At 52.2% G+C, this 24,475-nt stretch overlaps 1 protein-coding gene across 2 annotated transcripts in view; it reads right to left on the bottom strand.

The window, feature by feature from the left end:
* Positions 1-1,557: 1,557 nt before the first annotated feature.
* The window catches only part of COLQ (collagen like tail subunit of asymmetric acetylcholinesterase), a 65,165-nt gene continuing 42,247 nt past the window's right edge, over positions 1,558-24,475 (bottom strand). For both annotated transcript variants that reach the window (XM_027086584.1, XM_027086585.1), the window contains exons 7-17: positions 23,638-23,700; positions 23,108-23,134; positions 22,404-22,448; positions 21,418-21,453; positions 18,711-18,791; positions 13,744-13,849; positions 7,650-7,789; positions 6,318-6,437; positions 5,858-5,978; positions 4,381-4,483; positions 1,558-2,736 (exon numbers count right to left, since the gene is read on the bottom strand). In XM_027086584.1, the coding sequence (XP_026942385.1) occupies positions 2,667-2,736; positions 4,381-4,483; positions 5,858-5,978; positions 6,318-6,437; positions 7,650-7,789; positions 13,744-13,849; positions 18,711-18,791; positions 21,418-21,453; positions 22,404-22,448; positions 23,108-23,134; positions 23,638-23,700 (912 nt within the window). In that variant the 3' untranslated portion in view covers positions 1,558-2,666. The remainder of the gene's footprint in view (positions 2,737-4,380; positions 4,484-5,857; positions 5,979-6,317; positions 6,438-7,649; positions 7,790-13,743; positions 13,850-18,710; positions 18,792-21,417; positions 21,454-22,403; positions 22,449-23,107; positions 23,135-23,637; positions 23,701-24,475) is intronic.

Genomic DNA, 24,475 nt, shown 5'->3' with positions numbered 1-24,475 from the left:
CTGCCACTGCCTCCTTTGGTGACAATATCTGAAGGCCCTGTCATATTCTCAGCCATGCCACGTGACAGCTTGAGAGTAGCCAGCGGGATCCATCACCCCTCCAAGGACATACCCCGTCACAGCTGGAGGGCAGAATCCACACTCACCAGCGGTTAGAGTTGGAAAATTCAACCTCTGTCTCAGGTCTCTCAGGTGAGGAAACTGAGGCTTTGGGAAGTGATGACCCAAGTATGAACGGGTAAGGGGCCTCCCACCAGCAGATGATCCCAGGAGGTGTTTCTGCGGCTGCCTGGCCTGCTGACAGGTGTCCGTGCTCCTGGCAAAGCTGCTCCCTACGCCGCGGAGTTAATGTTTCAGGGGAGGCACGGGTCCACCTTCCCCGATCTTTCATCTTTTCATTTCAGAATGCTGAAGGGGGAGAATGACTATTACTATATATATTCTCAACACATCTGACCTTGAATCCTTTCATTTCCTGAGCCTTTCAGAACACTCCCTAGACATAGCTGGAGGCGGCCCCCCTCTAATACTGCAGGGTCCAGGGACAAGAGCACAGATGGTGGCTCCCACACGAAATGTCTGAGTATTCACATTGGGATCAAACTGACAAACTGTTACGCATTAAATAGGTTCTGCTTACACTTTCGTGAAGACTGGAATTTTTAGATTCCTCAAAGTTTTCTGTGGCAGCACCAGGAGAGCGGGCCTCCCTGCCCCTGGCCCGTCTCACGCCAGGATGTGCGGCCTGTGTCTCCAAGCTCCATCTACCACCCCTGCAAAACAGCTTGTCCCTGGCCACCCCTCACGCCTACAGGTGTATGCGAGCCACAGTCAGGAGGACAGGCGCGGAGAGAGGGCTGTGTGGCCCCGGAAGCAGGCTCAGGACCACTCGGGTGGAGAGTTAGGGTTTCCTGGGACCTGCAGCATGGCGTGTGCAAGTGTCACTGTGGCCCCGTGGGGAGGGTCCTGGCCAGAGGAAGGCCAGAGTAGTGCCCTCCAAGGAGTGGGACCCAGGACTGGGCCACTCTTGGCCAGGTCCAAGGGTAGTACTGGACTTCCACTCTGTCCTATGCAAGATCATAAAGCAAGGCTGGGGGTGAGCAAGACCCGGCTTGGTGACCTTGGACCTCAGTTTCCTCCCTCGTCCCTGAGGGAGCAGGACTGCTTCCCATTCTAGAACCCTCTGTCGAGTCTGGAAGCAGACTGGATTTCAGAGCCCTTATCCCATCCAGCAGTTCTGGGACACCAGCCCCAAACCCCCAGGGAAGAGAGAGCCACAGTAGGGAGGAACACCACCTTTATTTCTTGATTTCCCATCCGGAGATGCCAGGATGAAGGTGGTGGCTTCACATGGGACAGACGTGGGCCATGGAACATCAGCCCGGGACTTGCAGTAGAGGCGGAGGGAGCCAGACTGACCCATATGTCCACCCACCCCGGGGCTGATTCGCCCACGACTGGCCATCAGCACAATGCCAAGTGCCCAAGACACAGGCCTTGTACACAGGCCCAGGAGTGTCCCTCCATCTGGTAGCAAATGGGCAAATCCCACCTGAGGTCTGCCGTGGGGAAGACGTCTTTCCCAAACAAAGCTAAGCCTCACTCAGGAAATATGGTGATGAAAGGCAGCTCACAGACACACAGGGCTAACGATCCTGTAGAAACGGGGGCTCGGGCACACGCACACGAGGACAAGACTGTGCACCACGAAGACAGGGAGGGAGGTCACAGGGCTCACGGGAGTCAGCAGGCAGCCAGGAGCTGGCGCCCAGGACAGATGCCGTCTCTGCCCGGAGCGTGTACTCAGTCGTGGGGCCCAGACGGGAAACCAGGCGGCAGTTTCCAAAGGACTCAGGAAACACCAGTGGCCGGCCTGCTAGCCAATGTCCTGAAGGAGAAATGGACACGTGGGACATTCACAGGATGGAGGTCCAAGTGCGCAGAGCCAGGAGGTCAGGGTGGTACCGGGGATGGGGAGGCCCCGAGAGCAGCCCCTTCGGGAAACGTCGAAAAGAAGGCCACTGCTCTGCTTTCGTCTGCACGGTAAGCACCCCAGCACCCCAGGGTTTGGCGGCGGTCTCGGTACTTATTCACAGTTGGGGCTCTGCCTGGGGAAGCCGCATCCACACGAGGCCGCGCTGGGCTGTGGTTAGCTGCGGGGTGGGGGGCTCCCTAGTTGGGCCCAGATCTGGGGGCTACCCCCAAAGAACAGGCCCACTTCCCTGCTCTGTGGTTCCCAGGCCCGGGGAGCCCCGGCCAGCTGCCAGGTGAGAATGCCCACGTTTCCAGAGGTCAGAGGAGACGAGAGGCCTGCGCCCCAGATGCCCCCAGCGGACGGGAGCAATCTCCAACAGTCTGTGTGCCTAACAGTGCAAAGCCAAGTCCACGATATTCGGAAGGGAGGGCCCCGCAGGCCGTCGGTCTGGCCGGAGGGTCGCGATGGGCGTGTGGAGGAGGCCCGGTACTCGGGGTTAAGACAGGATGCAGTGGTCCTAGGTTCTTCCAGTCGGACTGCGTTAAAAGCACATCTTAGCAGCAAGAGTTTGTCCTTGTTTCTGTTGCATGAAGGTGGTGGAAACCGGACCAGGACAGGGCGAGGTCAGTCTGCCGAGGGTGGAGAAGCTGCTGCCAGTTCCGTGGGTGCAGGCGCCTCCTCCCGGCGGCCCTCAGGTGAAGTAGCGACAGGGCGTAGAGTCGATGTAGCAGTACGGGGTGCACCGCAGGTCTCCGTATGACCTGAGGGGAGCAGACACGGGGCAGTGGGCAGGAGCCCCAAGGACACAGCCATGTTCTCAAAGGCCTCCTCTCGCGACTCTGGTCAAACCTCATCTGAGAGCTGCCCTACTGCCACCCTCCTAAGGGCGAGGGGCTCCAAGGTGAGGGGCTTGGGGCAGCTGAGTCCAGGTCTCTGGGGCTTCTCCCCTTGAGTCCATCTGAGGGATCTGGGGGAAAGGGGTTTGTAGGTAGCCTGGCTCTGAACGCAGCCTCTCAGAGTGAATCGGCCCTTTCTCCAGCGCTGTCCAGTAGACCACACTGCACTATTTCTGTGGCACCCACTGGCCATATGTGGCTATTGAACTCTTGAAATAAGGTTAGTGTGAATGAAGAATCGGACGTTTAACTTATTTAAATAGCTACGTGTGGCCGGGGGCTACCACATTGGAGAGCACAGCCTACACGTCTGTAAGCCCAAGCGCTAATTCCGAGGCTGTGTTGTATTGATACACCACGCCCACATTCGCAAGCATCCCCTGAGGCTTCTCGGGACTAAAGAGTAACCACAGAGAGCGGCGGGGTAAGCCCTGGGCCCCACGTGTCCCTGTACCCCAGGTCCAACTGTCTATACTCAGCGGTGTCCTTCCGTCAACTCTTTGGCAGGGGCCTGGCAGGAGCCTCCCTACTTCAGGGAGGGGCAGTGAACACAGACACACAGATGCAGTGGAGTTCTGGCCCAGCCTACAGTGCTTGGAGTTTGGGGTCTGAGCTCCCCCAGCCCGGTTTGATTTGTTGCCCTGCGTTTGGGGGTGGGCATTGAGGCGACCTCCTTGGAGGAGAGAGACAGGCCTTGGGTCCTGGGTCCAAGCCTACAGAGGAGTGGGGCTGGAGGGAACAGCTGGACAGATGGACTCCTGAGGAACCAGGGATCCACTCTGGGGCCAAGGGAGAAGCAGGATGTGGACTGGAAGAGGAGCGGCCTCCCTACCTTCCCTACAAGCTACGCAGCTCTGGTCCTGTGAGCACTGGGGGAACAGAGCCCAGGAGAGCCCATTCTGGGCATGGGATCATGCCTCACAGGGCAGAGGCCCTCAGCGGGCTCGGGAGAGGTCCTCATGGAGGCCAGGACACTCAGGATCCTGAGCCACGTGAACACCCACTGAGGGGTCTCAGAAACAACTGCAGGGGGTGCTTGAAGGGAAGACTCCATTCCTGGGGTTTTCTGGGAGGACTCTGGAGCCACCAAAGTTAGATACTAAGGCTGGTGGGATCTCATGTGTACCCACAGGCCTGCCCGGTGGTTCCAGAGAATTCAGGTTACAGATGCTTAGATTCTCTGAAATGCCCGGACACCTCCCCCCTCCACCGGCCCCCCCTCCCAGGCAGGCCCACTCCCAGGAGACCAGTGTGGTCACGGGAGCGATGGAGCTGCGGGCCCAGGCGGAGCTGGGGGCGGGCGACTGCTCTGAGTGGCATGTGGGTTTCTGTGTTTAGCACTGTCCCCCTGCGAGAGCAGGGACCATGCATGTGTTCCATGTCACCATACCTCAGAGTCCAGAAAGCCCCAGGAACACAGAGGCATTCGGGAATATTTGTGAAGGAAAGAGGAGTAGGCAGGAGGGAGGGAGGCCGGGGTGTGGTCACAGCCCGCGAGGTGGTCCCTACCCGGGGAGATAGGTCTCGCAGGTCAGGTGACCGAAGTCAGAGCCGTCACAGTCCTCCACGCCCCTGTGCCGGTGACCATCTCCACAGTAGGCCCGGCGACAGCCTGAGGGGACACAGGAGGTGAAGCCCTGAGAGGGGGGCGGGGTGGGGGACAGCCTGGCAGGACCATGTGGCCTGAAGGAGCCCCCCCCCCCCATCCCACAGAGCCTGAACCCTCCTGCAGGGATGTCCACAAAGCTTCAGACCCCAATCCCACGGGAGGACACTGTTTCTGTCGCAGGACCACCACGGGGTGGGGGGGGTTCCCGTGAGGTGAGGGTAGGGAGATGGGCACGTCACAGCCTTGGTGGCGCTTGTCTGTCTGCAGGGAGCTTCCTGTGTCCCTCAGGAGCCAGACTGTCTTCCACGGGGTCTCTGTTCTCACACCAGGGGAGGGGCCAGGAGTATGAACCCACCCTCATTTTTATAGGGCTTTGAGACTAGCTATTAGTTCCTTTCTGCTGTGTCATCTCCACGAGGGGCAGGGGGACTCTAGGCAGAGCCAGCATCCTAGGAATCACCGCCCAGGAACTGTCGCGGGAAGTGCAGCTACACGGAGAGAACCAGACACTTCATCCTGCGCCTGCCCCTGCGCACTCTCATCCTCCTCTGAGCTCCTTGCTGGCGAGGAACCCACCTTTGCACCTACACGTCCCCAGCCCTGGCTTCTCATAGCAGGACTTTAAAAATAACGCCGTGAAGGGATGTGGAGCCTTCATGGCACCCAGACAATCCATGCGCACGTCAGCTCACAGAATCTCACAGAATCTAAAGGCTTGAGCGTTTGGTGCGGTCGTACCCATTTTTCAGTTGGGGAAAGTGAGGCCCTCCATCACCCCACTCACCGTGTAGCCTCCTCTCTGAGCCTGAGGGTGACTCAGTGGCTTCCAGAGCCTGCGTCCAAACTCTATCTGAATCTAAAAGCTCATGCTTTCCACCTCACCTCCTGCTTTTGTCACTTGATTTTTTTAAAAAAAAGAAAGAAAAACGACGCTTCAGCCCTATGCTGCCTGCCTGTCCCGGTAGCATCCATAAGGCTGAAGGTAGCCCAGCCGCCCAGTCCCCCAAACAGAGCTCTGCTATGAGGACTCTGTCTGCTAAAAGTGAGTCCTGAGTCAGATGCTTGCCTTCTCCCGTCTGCCTCTCAGCCCTGCGTCACCTTTATCTTTTGATAAGAACTTGGATTAGAACGTGGGTTTTGCCAAGAAGTAGGATTCAAAAGAAAGGGAGGGCCCGGTGGCTTCTCTGGGGCCAAGATCCTTGACAGCAACCCCATCGCCATGCTTGGACGGTGGGAGGGCTCACGTTTGGCCTGAGTGGGGAGGGTCATCCCCCCAGCAGCCCAGCTCTGGCTCTAGAACTGTCCCAAACCAGCACAGCTGGTGTCCAGGGCTTGGCCTGACCCCACCCGGCAACGGTTCAAGCTGGGGCCACTCACGGATGCAGTCGTCACCCACATCGCCGTTCCCGTCATCACACTCCTCCCCCGGCTGCAGGACCCCGTCCCCGCAGGAGCCGTGGTGGTCTACGGGGTAGTCCACAGGGTAGAAAGGCGTCAGCTGGCCAGAGAAACACAGCACGCACAGTTACCGGTACAGTGGGACAGGTAGCCAGGCACCGGGGACAGAGGGTCTGGGCGGGGGCAGGGCAGTGGGGGAAGGGCACGCCTCTCCTGTAGCCAGAGCTCTGTGGTTGGCAGGAAGGCTGTGCGGGGCTGGGAGCCTGTCTGGAGCCTTGGCCCAGAGCAGAGCTCCACGTGCGGAGCCAGGGCATGGCGAGCTCTCAGAGGCGGGCTGAGGGAGGGCACTCAGACTTGCATGGAAAGCTCTGCGCCAGGCCTCTCCTTCCTTTGGAGATGCGTCCCTCTGCTGATGGGGTGTGTGCTGAGCGCCCTGTACCTGGATGGGGAGCCAGCCAAGGCTGTCCTTGAAGTACAGAGACCTCTGGTCTCTGCGGAAGGCAATGGCATGTTGGGTGTTCAATCTCTCAAGCTCCTCCTGGTTGTTGACCACAAATATCTGCCGGAGGAAACATTGGTGAGGATTCCAGGAAACACTTCTACGGAGGGCGGGGGAAGAGCCAGAGGAGGAAACAACCCCTGACCTTGGGCTGGTGATCAGTGGGAAGGGCCGTTTGCTTTTACACGCCTGCATCCCTCCTGAAGTGGTGACCAATGTCTTGATTCCCACACCTTCCCAATCCAGTTCCTAATGTCTGAGTTTGAAATAAAAATACCTACCATGGTTTAAAATTTATAACATTTAAAATGTTACAAAGACTTGGGGACTTCCCTGGTGGTCCAGTGGTTAAGAATCCGCCTTCCAAGGCAGGGGACGCACGTTGGATCACTGTTTGGGGAACTAGAATCCCACGTGCCGTGGGGCAACTAAGCCTGCGCGCCGCAACGAAGATCCCGCGTGCCGCAAATAAGACCCGACATGGCCAAATAAATAAATATTTTTTAAAAAATGTTACAAAGACATAAATAAAAAGGTGATGTCATCTAATCAAGTAATTCAACACCTGGAAATGATTCTTAACAAAAATCCTATACTCAAAGTGTTCATTACAGTGTTATTTATATCAGGGAAAAGCTTGGGAGCACCTGATACCTATCTGACAATTGGGCTCTGGTTAAGTAAATCACAGCACAGCCACATGATGGACAGAGTATTACCTACCCATTCAAATTATGAATTGATGTCCGGGTTTACTTTAAAATAATCTAAGGTAGGTAGGCTGTCATGAGTAAGTGTAAAAAGGAAACAAGATTAGCCAGGAGTTGATAATTGTTGAACTTGGGTAAAGAGTACAAAGAGGTTCCTTACGCTATTTGTTCTGCTTTTGTATTTATTTGAAGTTTTCTATAATTTTTTTTTTTCTTAGAAAAGACAAAGAAGGGAATTCCCTGGCAGTCCAGTGGTTAGGACTCTGCGCTCTCACTGCCAAGGCCTGGGTTCAATCCCTGGTCGGGGAACTAAGATCCTGCAAGACGTACGGCACAGCCACACACACACAAAAAAAGACAAAGAAAATACTCCAAAATAGACCCACAACCTTGGTTTTCTTCTTTTGATTTTCCCTTATTTTCCAATTTCCTGTAACGAGCTTGTGCCCAGTATAACGGAGGAAATAAGTTTTACTGAAAGTCTTTTACAAAGCCCGGGGAGCACCAATCCCGGAGAGTCCTGAGGGATGACCACCCCAGATTCTACCCAGAAGAGCCTTACCACAGGAACTCGTGGGGAACTGGGCCCATACGCAGACTCCCCGTAGGAAGGGTTATTCACATTCATGGGAGGGCCACAAAGACATCTTCCTGGAGGCCCAGGAAATCCTCTTTCCCCTTTGGGTCCCATTACAAGGTGTCCTAGGAAGCAACAGACTGCTGTTACCAGCAAAGGAAGAGAAAACCAAACAGCCCAGGGAGGTGTCAGCAACCTTCATGACAGAAGTTTGAAGTCCACAGTGTGGACTTCAGGGACGCCTGGAGGAGAGGTCCAGAGAGACATTTCTGGTTCAAGGTGTGGGTCCCTTAACCACACTGGGTGTGGCAACACCTTCCCCAGCCCTCTTCCTCCCTTCCCTCTCTCTATACTTTGGAGACCAGACAGATGGGCATTCTACTTCCCAGACACCCTCGCTCCTGGAGGTGACTGTGTGCCACAGTGTCAGCCAATGTAAGATCCGTGGTAGAAGGGTGAGTGTCTGGGGAAGTCTATCCTGATAAGGGAGAAGCATAGCTGGAGGGAGACACAGTTTCCTCCTTCTTCCTGTCTGGAAGACAGACAAGATATCTGGTGCTGCAGCAGCTGTGCTGCAACAATGAAGTAACAAGTGTGAGAAGAGAAGCCAGATCGCAGGGAAGACCAGGGCCTCATGGGGCCTGGGGCCCTGAGAGCGAGACCTAGAGGCTGAACTAAAGCCAGCCACTGTCCACCTCTGGACTTCTTTGTTGTAGGAGGGAAACAATCCCTATTTATATTTAGACCATTATTAATGGGGACGTCTTCCTGATGAGTGCATTGCTGGCTGATAACTTTCATCATTTTTTTACTCGTTTTGTTTTGTTCTTATATATAGGAATTTAACAAAGGGATTTCTGAATGTGGGTTTCTTTGATTTCTTCTGGAAGAAATGGAATGTTTGAAAATGCTCAGCCTATTTGTTCTTACCTGATTCTGAGAAAAGTGTCCGGAAAAGATATGATCAGGAAATTCACTCCTTGAAAGGTAGGAGGCCTACTAAGGTAGTAGTTCTCACCTTGACTTGTAAAGGCCCTGATGCCCAGGCCACACTGCAGACCAGTTCCATCAGGACTGCTGAGAATGGAGCACAGGCATCCGTGCTTTTCAAAGCTCTCACAAGTGAGCACCGAGGTTGAGAGCCGTTGGTCTCGGGAAATGGTCTTTGCACAAAACCCCCCACCAGACTATCTTCCTCTTCACCCACCATCCCTCCCTTCCCAGGCACCTCCTGGCTCACTCCCGATCTGGGTTCCTACATCACTTCCTCAGGGAAGCCTTTCTGAATCCTCACACTCCGTCCTGTTCACACTGAGTACAGTTTCTTAGTTCCCCAGGCCTTTTCTTCCTGGCACTTATCTCTGTGATTCTATTCACTGTGAGATTATCCAGGCCAGCTGGATCGCCCCCAGGAGAATGTCAGCTCCACAAAGGCAGGTGGATGCCTGTTTGCACTCATCAGGGCGTGGCACAAAGTAGGGGCACAGTACGTGTTTGATAACTGAATGAATGAATGCAGACTAACTGCAAAGGGAAGGTCTTCAGAAAAGACTAGAGGTCCCATTCCAGCTGGCAGGAAAGTGCTAGAGCCAGAGCCACCAACAGGGAGAGAAGAAAGAGAGGAAAAGATGGGCACTGAAAACAGAAATAAGTAAGTACCCCTCCTGCTGGGAAAATAAGGGGGAGCTTGGAGATCAGCCGGTCATTGGTTTCAGGTTGTATTACTGTATCGAGGGCAGTCAGCAACTGGGGACATGGTTTGCAGATCCCACAAGGGTGGGGAAAAAAATGACCCCGGGGGGAGAGGTCTGGTCAGAACCCCGAGGAAGCAGCTGCAACTGGAGGAGGAGACCCCAGCAGGAATGCCCACACCCTGAGCCTTCCTGAGCCGGTGGACAGATGTGTCCAAGATGGGGATGCTGCCAGCCGGCCGGGAAGGGAGGCTTGCCAGCATCTTACACCAAGTTATGGTCGCTCGTTCTAACAAGAAATACAAATACAATCTGGGAGGAACGCCAGTCTCATGCTTGGAGGGACAGAGACCCCACCAGCTCAGGAATGTTCTGGGGAGTTAACCAAGGATGGGAGAGCATGGGAGCCGCCTTCCAGCAGGCTCTGTGACCGCCAACTTCTCCTCCAGAACCACAGCCTCAGAGAGGCTCAGGAGTTTGTCCCATTATCCAGCTAATTAGTGGTGAGGCTGAGATTTGAGTTCACGTTTGACTTAACACTACGCCATTCAAAAGACACATGTCCAGGAATACTGATGCTCGCAGGAAGCTGGCAATTCCCAGGTACCACAATGATTCACTTATGCCCTGTCTGGGGTCAGGAAGGACTCAGCCAAATTTGTAATCTGGTTATTGCAAATTACATCCTAAAGGCATTTTACTGTGGTTCCCTCCCCCGTCCCCAGGCCCTCTTTCTTGGTTAACTTGGGTAATGAGAAGCTCCTGCTCCCTCCATCTCCCCAGAACCGTCCCGCCCCCCAGCACCAGGCACCAGAAGCAGAGGTGGCCTCCAGATAGGAAGACAGGATGTGGCAAGGAGCCTGCTTCCTGCCCCCCTCCCCCCCGCCATCATTTCCCTGCCGCTTCCTCCCAGCTGTCCAAGGGCATCCATTACCCCTGCCTGCTTCCTGCCAGGCTGCACTGAAGGGCACAGCAACCCAAACTTCCCCAACTCAGCCCCTCGGAGCTTGTCCAGCGGGCAGCCTCTCCCCCATCCCCGGCAGCCGGAGGACCCAGCTCCACATCTTTGCTCAGGGAGCCTCCCATCTCCACTGGCCACTGCAGTGGGAGCAGGTCCGAGGGGTAACCTGGGAGAAGGCAGAGGAACTGTGGAGTCGTCTCCATGTCACCCCCATCCCACTCTACCCCTGCAGAAGCCGCATGGCTACGTGGGAGGGTCTCGGGACCAGGAGTCACAGGCCAATTCTGGACCAGGAGTGGCCACCAGTCGGCTCTGTGACCTTGGGGCATCTCTGTGATCTCTGAGGCTCAAAGTTCTCATCTATAAAGAGAAGGATGGACCAGACCAGGCAGTTTAACCCAGGGTCCACAGAGCCCGAAGATATCCCAAGATGGATCGGGGGCAGGGGGTCTGGAGCTCTGGGAAGCAGTGAGCAGAATCTTGGGTGCAGGTAGACACATTTTTTTCCTGAGAGTGGAACTTCATCAGGCTCTCAAAAGTAGTCTCAGAAATCGCTATGGAGGCCTGTTCCAACTCCTGAGGATGACCCAGCTGGTCCTGGGCACAGGAAGGTCTCTTTTAAATTCCTCCCCCTCCTTCTCTACCCATCCCCCCAAACACATTTCTAAAGAGCAGAATTCTTGCCCCATTTTCTTCAGCAGCCTCACTCTGGGAGGTTCCCCAGAGGGGAAATGACCCAAAGGAAGGCACAGGGAGGGGACATCAGTCAAAGAGCTGGCCCGCATCCTGCTTGTCTGCCACGCAATAATCCAGGTGGGACAGCCCGAGAGTCAAAGTAGACCAGGTGTGTGAGCACCTGCAGGGGCCAGCCCCACACACCCCACCTGCCCGGCGCCATGCGGATGCAAAGCTGACTTGGCCAAGACCCTACCTCAAGGACCTGCCATCTAGAAGGAGGAGGAAACACATCCTCAGAAAACAGTTAACAGTGGAGGGGCCATAGCAGATGCAACGTGGGACTGGGGCCCAAGGGAAGGAGACTCATCCCGTTAGGGACCAAGAAGGCCTTATTGAAAAGAGTGCTTTGAAGGAAGGAGAGGAGTTGGTGGGGTGGACCAGAGCAGCGGTCCCCAACGTTTTTGGCACCAGGGACCGGTTTCCTGGAAGACGATTTTTCCACGGACCCGGCGGGTAGGGGTAGGGGGATGCTCCAGGCGGTAATGCGAGCGATGGCGAGCAGTAGATGAAGCTTCACTAGCTCGCCACTCACCTCCTGCTCTGCAGCCTGGCTGCTAACAGGTCTGGGGGTTGGGGACTCCTGGACCAGAGGATGACGGGAACACTATTTCAGGTCACGTGGACCCAGAGGGACTGTAGGAATATGCTCCAGCTCAACAGACAGCAGAGTCCACTGGAGGGCAGAGGGCACTGAGGCTGGGATCCGGCAGAGGATGGGGTGGTAGAGAGAGAAGGGGGTGGGCATACCAGGCTGAAAGACAAGGTGCCAGAGGACCAAGGAGAGAAAATAGGATTACATTGGCCCTGCTACAGGGATGGGGCTGGCAACACCAAAAGCGGGCATCTGAGGGAGCTGCTGAGGGTCTCCAGGCCCTGCCCTTCTCACCCCACCCCAGGCCCTAGGAGGGAAACGGGATTCAAGTCAGATACACACAGTGAGACCAGTAAGGTCTTAGTTTCCTGAGGACACCCCCCCAACCGCACGCCTCCTGGCTATTCCTCAGTTTTGTGAGCTCCTAAATACCCCCAAGGGTCAAGAGCATCCCTTCCAAAGGCAAAACCCGGGCTTCAGGCCACGCTCCCAGCCTCTGGGGTCGGCAGCTCAGGGTCATGGGCTCAAGTGGAACGTTATGCGTCCGAACGGAGGAGGGAAAGGACTGGCTGGAAGAACCTTCATCCAGATCATCGATTCAATGCAGGGAAACAGGGTCTGGGCATGGACACAGGGCCTGAGGTGCATCTCAATTCAGCTCCCCTAACAGTTAGAAATAAGGGTGGCAGGATAACTCGTCACAGTAATTGATGTTTGTTCTTCCATTATTTTTTCGTTCCTGACTTCAAGGAGGTGGCAAGACTTTGTGCTTTCTTGCTCTTGCTGAGAAACAGGTACTGTTTGAAGACTTCTGCCTTCTGTTCTCAAAAGAGAAAAGCTCCTAAGGGGGCGGCACTGTATGAGGAGTGTGAGGAGGGAGGGGCTGGAGGACAGAAAGGGAAGGATCACCCCAGATGTGGGAGCACGGGGACCCCCAAATCCTGGAGGAGAGCCAAGGTCTCAGGAGGGACGGCTGTGGGGCCTTCCTGGGAAGGTTGAGCCTTGGGGAGCAGGATTCTCAGGCTTGGAGATGATCTGATAGCCAAGCCTGGCGTGAGGAAGGTGGTCACGTGTCTGACCGTGTGGCCTTGGGCAACAGGCATTTCAGAGGTGAATGGGGCAGATCAAGGGCTGGTCACCTCCCGTGATGTTTATCTGCCATAACTCCCCAGGATCTTTGCCCCACAGTTCTGTGGCAGTTGAAGAAGTGGAGAGAACCCCATTAATGCCTGAGACTGAATTTCCCTGGCATCCTAGCAGGTTGGAGTCTCAGAGCCAGTTTTCATTTGGTTTTAAGGATTAACAAAATGACATTTCTTGACCTTCCCATGATGTGGTTGTAAACACTTCCCCACAGTGGGGAAAAGTGCACTTTGGGATTTTTAAATGCCTTCATTTTCTTAAGAAAAGAATTAGAATAAAAATTTTGATTCCTTTCGTATAACTGAGGACAAAGGATCTTGCACAGTCAGTAAACAGTATTCTTGGACCTAGAGCTGCTGTGCTTATATAGATGATGTGCTATGAAGGCCTTCCTCTGAGCTGACAAACTAAATAAAAGGCTTAGCTCCTCAAATTAAGCAAGGTAAAACAAGGTAGCAGTGTACCTGTACCCTCTTCAATGGTAGACCTTTATTCCTTTATAGTGATTTCTTTCTATATTCGATGCACATCTGTAAGGACTCTTTTACAACACTGTGTAAGACAGAAAAATTTGCAATGTCTTCTTTACTTCTAGGTTTAAGAGCATTGCTTGGAGCCATGAAACGTTCTTCTAGAAAAGGGTATTAGTTGATGCAATACTTGCCTGTTATTTTTCACTTAAAGTGTAAATGACATCACCAATGTGATTTTTTTTTCTTTTTCACTCCTCTATTTGTTCTCCCAAATCCCAAAACAAAGCCAGAATAGTGTTTATCTCTCTCGTGTAAAATTTGAATGGGTCTAATTGTGGATAAATTAGAAATATATTGAAATGCTTCAGGCATTTTCCAACTCAGAACACAAGGCAGGCCTCTGCTGACATCTCCCTGTGCTCTCTGGGAGGCTGGCCAGGAGGGCAACAGCGTGGATCAGGTGAAGCAGTGTAGCTCTTACCTGCAGACGGGGGACCCGGGGGTCCTGGGGTGCCCGGACGGCCAGGTTGACCAGAAGGCCCAGGTTTGCCTGGTGGGCCCATAACTCCACTATCTCCCTTCTGCCCCTGACAGAGAGAAAGGCAGAGCCCGTTATAAGAGCAGGACATGGCAAACCTCCTCCCCCATTCATCTCTAAATTAGGGACCACCTTGCACTTTGGAGCAAGTACCAGGGGGAGGATGCAGTCCCAGAGGTCCCAGAGGGACCAGCAAGCTCCTAAAAACCTCAGGGCAAGTGACATTTGAGACAGTGATGGATGCATGTTTATAGACATTACTTTAAAAAAAAATGAAGTATAGTTGATTTACAATATTGTGTTAGTTTCAGGTGTACATCGTAGTGATTTGGTGGGGTTTTCTTGGAGATTATGTTCCATTATAGGTCATTAAAAAATATTGAGTATAGCTCCCTGTGCTACACGGTAAATCCTCGCTGCTTATCTATTTTATGTATAGTAGTGTGTATCTGTTAATCCCATACCCCTAATATGCCCCTCCCCCACCCCTCTCCCCTCGGGTAACAGTCAGTCTGTTTTCTACAGACATCACTTCTTGCTCTGTCCTAGACACATAGGAACCAATCCAAACCACACTCCTCACTGGGCAGGTGAGGAAAGAAAGGCTCAGGAAAGAGCAGGGATTTAGGCCAGTCACCTGGCATCAGGCTCTGCCTGCTCATCAGGACAATTTCTGTCTCAGCACAAGAGCTGTTCCCACCCCGTGGCCTCTTGCTGCTCTCAGGATAAAGACCCAGCTCCTTACTGGAGCCTCCGCAGCCCTGCACGGCCAGGCTTTCCACGCATGTCCCAGGCTTTTGGCGTTCTTGGTCTTCAACAGCACCATGCCTTTTCTTTCCCTTCTCCAGACTCTTCTCTCGGCCCCGAACCCCTCTTCCCACCCTTCTGCCTAGCTAACTCCCTCCCATCCTTCAGCTCCCAGCTAAAATACAGTTGCGGCAAAGTCTTCCTTGACCTTGCCTGACCAAGTCAGTTCTCCCTATCATGGGCCCTTTTCCTTCACGGCCTTTAACCCTGATCATAACTACCATTGTTCGTGTGGTCATTTCCTCTGTGTCTCTCCAGGAGACAGAAGCTCCCTGCGGGCCAGAATCTGTTTTGTTCACCTCCTTTCCCCAGACCAAATGGGGAAGGAGGAGAAGCTGAACACACAAAGTGGATGTAGTTTGTTGGCTCTAGGTCGAGAGATCTAGGTTTTCATCTTGGCCATGAGACCCTGGGTAACTCATGTTGTTGCTCTGTGCCTCAGTTTTCTCATCTGTGAAATGGGGCCAGGCAATATACACCTGCACAGGCTTGCTGTGAGGCTAACAGAGATCTCAAAGGTGAAAAAGTGGTTTGCGCAGAATCAAGGGCTTTGTGGGCCAAGCTGATTATCATAGCAACTGGCTCGGTTTCATCTTTTTCCCACAGTTAGAAAAGTCCTGATTCTTAATGAAAGGCACACCTGCAGGTATAGTCTTTCCACACAGCATGTCCTCTTTGCTGTCTGCTCTGGGAGGGTTAAGAGCACACATCTCCCCCCAGAGCTGCCCTTAGGAATGACCCCAGAAACCAAGGATGGCACACCTGTAGATCCTTCCCCTAAGCCATTTGCTAACTGTCCACTCGTGCCCGGGGCCCGACCAGGACAGTGACTGATGCCTGATGGCTTTGGCCTGGTCCCCTTCATACCCTTGTGCTGTGGCTACCTCGCCCACCTAATGAAACATAACCTTCGCCAAGCCTGGGGAACAGGCAGGCCGGGCACGCCTTTCACCACCATGTGATGTGTGACCTGCCGCCTTGTCAACATGGCCCTGGGGGCTCTCTCGGCAATGTCCAAGGAGTTCTTAAACACTTAATGCGGGATCGTGAGGTCAGAGTTTGTCTCCAGTTCCACCCTCATGGAGGGAGTCTTAAGCCTTGCCTTAGCATTCCGTGGGGCAACCAAGATGGGTCCCAGATGGCAAAGGAAGTCACACCGTCTTAATATAGCCACAGCGAAGGCTTGCTCTTCTAACAGCCACATCAGCTGGCTCTGAGCACAGGAAGTGCCACAGCTTGAAGGAGCTGGGAACGCTCCTTGTTCTGACCTCAGCGGTAATCAGATATTCTGCTGCTCAGTCATCTATTCAGAACAGCCTCGTCCCTGTGAGCGGGACTCACTGAGCAGCGCTTTCCAGGAAAAGCATTCTTTTTTTTTTTTTTTTGCGGTACGCAAGCCTCTCACTGTTGTGGCCTCTCCCGTTGTGGAGCACAGGCTCCGGACGCGCAGGCTCGGCGGCCATGGCTCACGGGCCCAGCCGCTCCGTGGCACGTGGGATCTTCCCGGACCGGGGCACGAACCCGTGTCCCCTGCATCGGCAGGCGGACTCTCAATCACTGCGCCACCAGGGAAGCCCGAAAAGCATTCTTTATTCCTTTCCTGCCACCAAGTCTGGTGATTCCTGTCAAGGAAGTTGTGTCTCCGTGACTGAAGATTTGTGTGATAAAGTCAAGAGCTGCTGTCCTGGGTCTGCCCGGAGGCCAGGCCTGAAGCAGGAGGGTGATGTGAAGATTGCTGTGGAGAAGCTGGTCTCAGATCTCCAGGTTCTAACCCTGCTTGGAAGCTGGCTTGGCTGGGGGTCCTGGGTGGTCAGGCCCCTTGCCTGGCCCCCGGTTTTCTGGTGACTACATGCAGGGAATTGGGTTGGTGGTCTCTAAAGTCCTTCTGGATCTGCAGTTCTTACTCCTGGATCCCCTTCCAGATTTCTGATTCCAGGATTTGGGCTGACTTTCCATAACCTCCAGAGACTCTTAGCATCATGGCTCAACAAACACTCTGTATGTAAGACTCTACTAGGCAATTAATTCATGACAAAAGAAAGTATCATGGCGCGCTCCCAAGGCTGACGAGTCCGGTCTAGGCTGGAGCACACTCGGGTGTCTGTAATGTCTCTGGAGGAAGATGAGCTCATTTCCCTAACTTCTCTGAGCTCCCAGATGTGTTTCTGGTGTCGTTTTAAAAATTGCTCCAATGAAATCATTCTCAACAGGGTCAAGAAAGAGCCTTGGCTTCGGCCCTAACCAGGACAAGACAAACACTGCCCAAGGAAAGAACTAGATGACAGAAGCCAACCGGCTTCTCAAACCCCAAGCATAACACATTCTGGATGGAATGCAGCAGTAGTGGAGAAAACGATTTTTTTGAAAAGATTTTTCCTTTTTTCTTCTTTTTCTGAGCCTAGTTTTTAGGAAATTAGTATCTGTGGCATCATTGTGAAGCCACCCATGGCCATGCCACCAACTATAAATCTTTAAAAATTAAACTGGAACATTGTGACTTCAGAAGTCATCGTGGGGGCTTCCCTGGTGGCACAGTGGTTGAGAGTCCACCTGCCGATGCAGGGGACACGGGTTCGTGCCCCGGTCCAGGAGGATCCCACATGCCGCGGAGTGGCTGGGCCCGTGAGCCATGGCTGCTGGGCCTGCGCGTCCGGAGCCTGTGCTCCACAAGGGGAGAGGCCACAACAGTGAGAGGCCCGCGTACCGCAAAAAAAAAAAAAAAAAAAAAAAAAAAAAGTCATCATGGAAGCTGATTCATCAGGTTGGAGTCTATGTCTTTCCTAAGTTCATTTCGAAAAGACCAGAATTGGCTTTGTAGTGTTACCGTGGTTCTGAATCCCGGTGCACATTAGACTCATGTGGGGCTTTAAAAACAACAACAACCCATGCTGCAGCCCCAGTTGTGTCAGAGTCTTTGGGAAGTAAGGTCTTGACATTGGGGAAGAGGAGAGGCACACTTGGGACCACCACCAGTGCACCAGGGGCAGGGAATCTGTATTTAATCGGCCCCCAAGATGATTCTGATGGAAGCCAGAGTCTGAAAGCCACAGATCTAGCCTAAGGAAAGAATGGAAATGTGCCCAAACACGTTCACTTCTCGGCATTATTTATAATTTGGTTAGGCTTCTCTTGTCCAAGCTATCTACTCTGGTTACTTATTTACCAAAATCGATGCAGAGATTTAAAAAAATGTTTAAGAGTAAGAGTGCTTAATGAATGCAGTAACAAGTTAAAATGTGTGTGTTGTGATTTTTAAGTTAAAAATTTAGGATACAATAAGTATATATCAGATGTAAAAGGAACAAACGACTAGAAAGTCCACGGAAGCAATAATACTGGAAGGAAGTGTACATACATGGTAACATGGTTGTACCTGGGTGTTAGGTCTTTAGATGATTTCCTTCCTAGTTTTCTGAATTTTCTGTTTTCTGTGATGATCATATATTACATGTATAATGGGAAAGGAGGTAAAAAGCCAACAGACTGGCAAACAAAAGAGTAGGGGTCACACACGTCTCATTCGAGCAAAAGGGAGAGGTTCTCTGAGGCCCTGGGGACAGCTCACATCACATGGTTTGACACAAGAGCCTGCTGACCAGGGGAATTCAGAATGAAAACTTTCCCTAAACCCTGAATAGTGCCAATAAAGGGGTCATTTACAAATGGCGATCTTGAGTAAGGAGAAAGCACCCTATTGTTGAGACCCAGCAGATCCTTGAACGGCAGGGAAATATCTGGGCTGATTCCAGAACTCCATCTGCGTCTGGGGCACTGAGGCAAAAAGCAGGTTTTCTGGGCGAACGAGCAGACCTGATTTCCACTCCCAGTTAACTTGGATAAGACAGACCTGTTCTTATGAACCGAAGACCCACTCCTGCCTCTAGCCTTGACACAGCTGGACGGGCATCCTACCCCATCCACCTCGCACTCCCGCCTCGGTGGAGAGCCCAGGCGCCCCGGAAGGGGTGCTGCTACTGCCCCCCAGCCCAGAGGATGCTGGAGACTGTGTCCCTGCAACGTCCCTGACCTGTCCGCCCCGCCCTGCCCACCTCTCTACACCCGCACCCCAGCTCAGGAGGTCCGGTGAGCCCTGGGATCCATACCTGCTTGCCTCGTTTTCCTGGTCTTCCCGTGGGCCCCCGGTGGCCTGCTATCCCGGGCTCGCCCTTTGGTCCCATTTCACCCTGGAAAGAAGAAAGAGAAGCAAGAGAGGAACGAGGAAACAAGGAGCAATCTCAGCTCCAGGTCGATCCAACCTCCGGCCACGGGGCCTCTCCTTGCTCACTCCCAGTCTTTTCCAGGCGGGCTGCTCTGGGAGGTTGGGAGAGCGATGAGGTCGTGTGAAGGGAGAGAAGTTTTTCAAGGAAGAGGACGGGAAGGAGAATGTTACCATGGGTGGGGAGGTCACTATCTGAGAGAGACAGCTGCCGGGCAGCACACATTTTGGTTCCTAAATCCCCATCCAGAGAGGCGAGGGTGGGAGGCGCCCGCATTTCAGTCCCCTGTGCCTGGGACACCGATGGGGGCAATGCCTTCTCTCTTAGTTGAAATTGTATGCTGTGCTTTGCTTTGTTTTTAGCACAAATTCAGATCTATGGGTTTTTGAATGATTGGACACAGTTTTGACGACTATCATCTTTGGGATGTTTCTGCTCACGTTATATAATTCCCCACTCTTCAGTAAAAAGCTGGTTTGAGTTCCACCTCACTCCCATTTGATTCAGATAAAAACTCTTAGTGGGAGAGATGTTCCAGACACATGTTCACATACTCAATCTAGTTATTGTAAAAGGCACGGAAAGCAGCGTAAGCAACAGTCCTAATTGAAAAGCTCTATTTGGAACCATCGGAACCACATGTACCAACTGCGGAGTTCCAGAGTTTAAGGCCAGCCTTTTGTAAAACCTGTCTCTCCATTTTGGTTCATCCCCTCCTTCCCCGTGCTCTTCCAGGATTCCAGGCCCACTGGTGGCTTCTTCGGCTCAGGAACCCACCCCACAGGGCATCCTTCCTACCCCCAGTAACCCCTCCATAGCCCAGAAGGCACCACACCAGCTAAGCTTAGCAACAGCAGCCATGAGAGTTTCTGTTAGGCCACAGCTGGTGCCCGTGAAGAGCTGACCCGGCCACTCAGACGAGGATAAACGCCCGGACGACTTCTCCCAGGGAGGCCAGAGGAGGTACAACACAATGGAAGATTCCAGGGAACACCAATACACAGTAAGGACCAAGCATAAAGCGCTGAAATTACCTGTTGGCTCAGCCAGTATAATGAATTTGTCAAGCTACCAACACTTTGCCTCACCGAGAATTGTCCCTAAACCTACGATTTCTTTCCCGTCCGTCACGTCCTTCGGCCTGCTAGGATAGGGTGGATTCTCTGTGGCCATGGAGATGTTTGCATAATTTTCCTTGGCTGTTTAGAGGGGGCTGAGAGGTATCTTGTTTGGCTGGGAGAAAACAGCAGCATAAACAGCATAATTTTTTGGAAAAGATAGTCTGAAGAAAGTGTGGTCCTTCTCTTCACCAGCTGGAAGCAGCCAGTAATGTCTTGATCTAATTTCTCTCCAAAGACCTAATTATGGTCATCACATCAGCTCTGTCTTAAACAGGCTGCCCTGAGAGGGAGAGAGAACTCTGTATGGCAAGTCTAGTAAATGGTGCAGAGACCAGAGAAGCTGTCATACTTAATTTTACAGGAATGTATGTCCACTGTTGCACTGAATGAAAACCTAGACTGTTTTAAAATAAAATTATTTGTCTCTCTTAATGTCTGCTTTCACTTGCTTATATAATTAATCTATTTATTTTTAACCCAACACTCTACGTAGGTAGCAGAGACAGAGGTTTTGACAGCTTTAGGCAGTGATAAATTATAATTATGTCAGATGATTGAAATTATTTAAATATGATCTACTGACAAGAGAAAGTCAGATAAAAATTGTTCATTCAGGTTTGGAAAATAAAATTTTAAGGCGAACTTGAAAACAATTTAGAGTTCTAAGAAAGCATCCCATTTGCCTGTTTGAAGAATATCGTGCTCTGAGGCTTAGGCAAAAATAAGTTTCCAATGTCAGTGCCTTACAGCATGAGGAAGCACCATTGTGATGGTGGTTGTCCTAAGTGATCATTCAAGCACCCTTTCTCTGATACTCCCCTCGCCCCCCCATACCTCTTCCTTAAACTTAAGTAAAAGTTAAAAAAAAGTCTGTCACTCAGTTGCCACTTTCACAGTTTTTATCACATCTGCACACCATTCTATTGTTATTCACTGAATATTTTTTCTTTAAGTCAACCAAACTAACTCCTTTTTTATTAAGCCTTGTCCCAAGCAAATCCCACTAAATACTTAAATAGATAATAAATTTACCTATCAAATAAAAAATGTTTTAGCTGTCACCCACTAAAATAACTCTGTGGGCCTCCGGCAGTGCATGTGCCCCCATGTGCCCCTGATCTGGGTGCAGGCAGCAGTGGTCTCAAACCCACGCCAGGGCCCTTGAGCACTGCTGCTCCAGTCTGAGTGCCCGGGCACAAAGCTTTCTGATTTTGAACAGTCCCATAGCCCTCTGACAGACAGAAGATGCAGGGAATGCCTCTCTGCCCTCAGATGGGGAATCCCTTCCTCCCACTGAGCTGGAGGGAGGTCCCACTGATGCATTCAACAACTTGCTCCCCTTTCAAACCAGAAACTTCCACAGTGAAACCCGCTTTTCATGCCTGATGAATGGAGAGGCAGACCTCTTTTTGCTGTGCTTGGAAGGTCTAATTTGTTACTGAGACCTATTTTTACTACTTCTAGGTACTTACTTTCTGCCCCAACATTCCAGGAAGTCCTGGGAAACCCTGTGAAGAGAAAAACAAACACAGTGACTGCCTCTGAAATAATGCTTGAAAGGGCTTAGGAAGAGTTTGGTCAGCTCTTCAAGATAAAGTCCTGTCAGTCAGCCAGCCAGCCAGTTAGCCAGTCGGTCAGTCAGTCAGTCAGTCAGCCAGTCAGTCAGTCAGCCAGCCAGCCAGTTAGCCAGTCGGTCAGTCAGTCAGTCAGTCAGCCAGCCAGCCAGCCAGTCGGTCAGTCAGCCAGCCAGCCAGCCAGTCAGTCAGACAGTCAGTCAGCCAGTCAGCCAGTCGGTCAGTCAGCCAGTCAGTCAGTCAGCCAGTCGGTCAGTCAGCCAGCCAGCCAGCCAGTCAGACAGTCAGTCAGTCAGTCAGCCAGTCAGCCAACCAGCCAGTCAGCCAGCCAGTCAGCCAGTCAGTCAGTCAGACAGTCAGTCAGTCAGCCAGCCAGCCAGCCAGTCAGTCAGTCAGACAGTCAGACATTCAGACAGTCGGTCAGTCAGTCAGTCAGATAGCCAGTCAGTCAGACAGACAACCAGTCAGTCAGCCAGCCAGTCAGCCAGCCAGCCAGCCAGCCAGCCAGCCATCAGCCAGTTGGTCAGTCAGTCAGTCAGCTAGCCAGTGAGTCGGACAGACAGACAGACAGACAGTCAGCCAGTTGGTCAGTCAGTCAGTCAATGTCAGTCAGCCAGCCAGTCAGCCAGTCAGTCAGCCAGCCGGTCAGTCAGTCAGCCAGTCAGTCAGTTGGTCAATCAGTCAGTCAGTCAGACAAACAGCCAGTCAGCCAGTCAGCCAGCCAGCTAGTCAGTCAGAGAGTCAGTTGGTTAGTCATTCTGACAGTCAGTCAGTCAGTCAGCCATTCATTCATTCATTCATTCAGCCAGTCAGCCTGCAAGATGGGGGTAGGCAGGGGCTGCCACTTCTGTTGAAGTTTATCATTTTTATGCAATGCCCATTACCTTTTCTCCTTTGGGACCCAAGTCACCCCTTTCACCTCTGGATCCCTAGGAGGAAACCACAGGAGAGTCAATGAGTTAACTCCATTGGCGGGGAGGGGGAACTGGAGCATTTCAAACTGAAAGCTCCATAGGTCAGCACCCTCACTTCCCAGGCAAAGAAACAGGCTCAGAGGTTAGGAGACTGGCCCAGGGAAGGCATGCTTTGTGAGATAAACTTCTATTTTGACCTCAAAGACCTCTACACTAATAAAGGACAACCCACAGAAAATTCCGGGTCCCAGATTTTCTCTTATCCTCTAGGAAATTTGTCCCCAGGGTCTGGCTGGGTTTTTTGGGGTTTGCTCCGTTTTTGACAGACAAGAAGGTTGTGTGGTAGAAGCTTGCTCTAAGAACACATCTGCCATTTTTGTGCAGCACCCCATGTCAGCTGTGTTCACGCTGCACCTGGCACAACTTTCAGCTCTCACTGCCCCGCCTGAGGGGCTTCCACCTCCTCCGGGAGCTCCTCCCTAACCCACTTGCCCTGGCTAGGAGGCCCCTCACTCCTGTCTCGCAGCCCCCTGACAAAGGACAGGGTAATATCTAGGAGTGGTGGCTGCAGTCGCTGACTAAAGAGACCCCTGGGCCCATCCTCTGCTCATCACTGACCCCAGACCCAACAGCCCAGACCAGGCTCTGGGGAGCCATCAGAGACAAGCACCAACCTTTTCCCCTCTGGATCCAGGGTAGCCCTAAAAGAAAGCAGAAGGTGGATTGACAATCAGCCCTGTAGGACCTTTGGGTTTGGTGCAAGAGTGGAAGCCATCCCTGTATGTGGTGGTGAGATGTGTCTCCACATCGGGCTGCACGTTTTTTTGGGGGCGTGGGGGAGTTGCAGCAGTAAATACAAAGATGTCCCTGAGGGTTGTGTTTAAACCAGGGCTAAAAAGAACACTGCTTTTCTTAGTCTCCCAAAGGTCCGAACAAAGGTTTCCATCTGCTTTGTTGTCCAGGGGCTTGACCCTCGCTGCCCAAGATAATGGCAGGAATGGCATCCCTCTGCCCCTGTGTCCCAAGACACGATGTCCCCCAAAGGGCTGGTAAAGATAAGCACACTCTGGCAAGGGACTCTCCAATATCTGTGACAATCCCCAGCCCAGGACGGCAGCCACACAGTTCCCACTTTATAGACATCAGCTGCTCCAGAACCTTAGTAAGAAGACCTGGAAAAATCTATCTGGACCAACACACTGACCTTGGAGCCCATTGGTCCTCTTGACCCTGGCAAGCCCATCATCCCCAGGTCACCTTTTTCACCCTGTGGGAATCAGAAGGGGGAAAAAAGACCTACAGTGACATTTCCTAGAGAAACTGAACCAGGAAAGGCGTGGGCAAGATCAGGATAGAACTGGGGACACTGGGGCTGGCCTGTGAATCTGAGGACCCCAAATCCTCCCTTGCTGGCTCCCAGGGGCCCAAGACTACAGACTCCACACTTCATTCTGGTATTTGACATGAAACATAGAATGAAATTGTCCAAGGTAGAGCAGATCTTCAAACTAAATGCTCACTAACATGTTGTAAATTGACTGATGTTTGATCTTCTCCCAGAGAAGGCTGGGAAAGGGAGGGGGAGAGAGCATGCAGGCACTGGGACCTCAAAGGACAAGGTATCCGCACCTCAAAAAACTACATCTGCTCTACTCTTTGCATAGTGAGGGCCTTTCTGATGTTTCCATATACTCTTACTCTACGTTTGCAGCCAAGCAGAGTGAACATCAGCCTCTGGGTGTATACTACGGAGGCAGGGGAGTAGGATTCATAGGTGGGATCTGTTACCCTTCAGAATGGTTTACAGTTGGAACTTTCAGTGCCCTTTGTGCTAAAAAATTTTAACCAGCGCTAAACGGTAGAAATATAAGGTGAACCATATGCTTAATATTAAACTTCTTTTAGAAGTCACATTAAAAGTAAAACTAAACAGATGGAATTAACTTTAACAACATATTTTATTTACTCTAATTAATTTAATCTAATTATCATTTTAAACATGCCATCAATGTAAAAATTATTCATGAGAGGTTTACAATCCA

Source organism: Aethalodelphis obliquidens, unplaced genomic scaffold (assembly GCF_003676395.1).
Source record: "Aethalodelphis obliquidens isolate GAN/ISIS:26980383/991018 unplaced genomic scaffold, ASM367639v1 scaffold56, whole genome shotgun sequence".
Lineage (NCBI taxonomy): Eukaryota > Metazoa > Chordata > Mammalia > Artiodactyla > Delphinidae > Aethalodelphis > Aethalodelphis obliquidens.
Note: the sequence above shows the minus strand (reverse complement) of the source record. Positions and strands in the feature narration are given on the sequence as shown.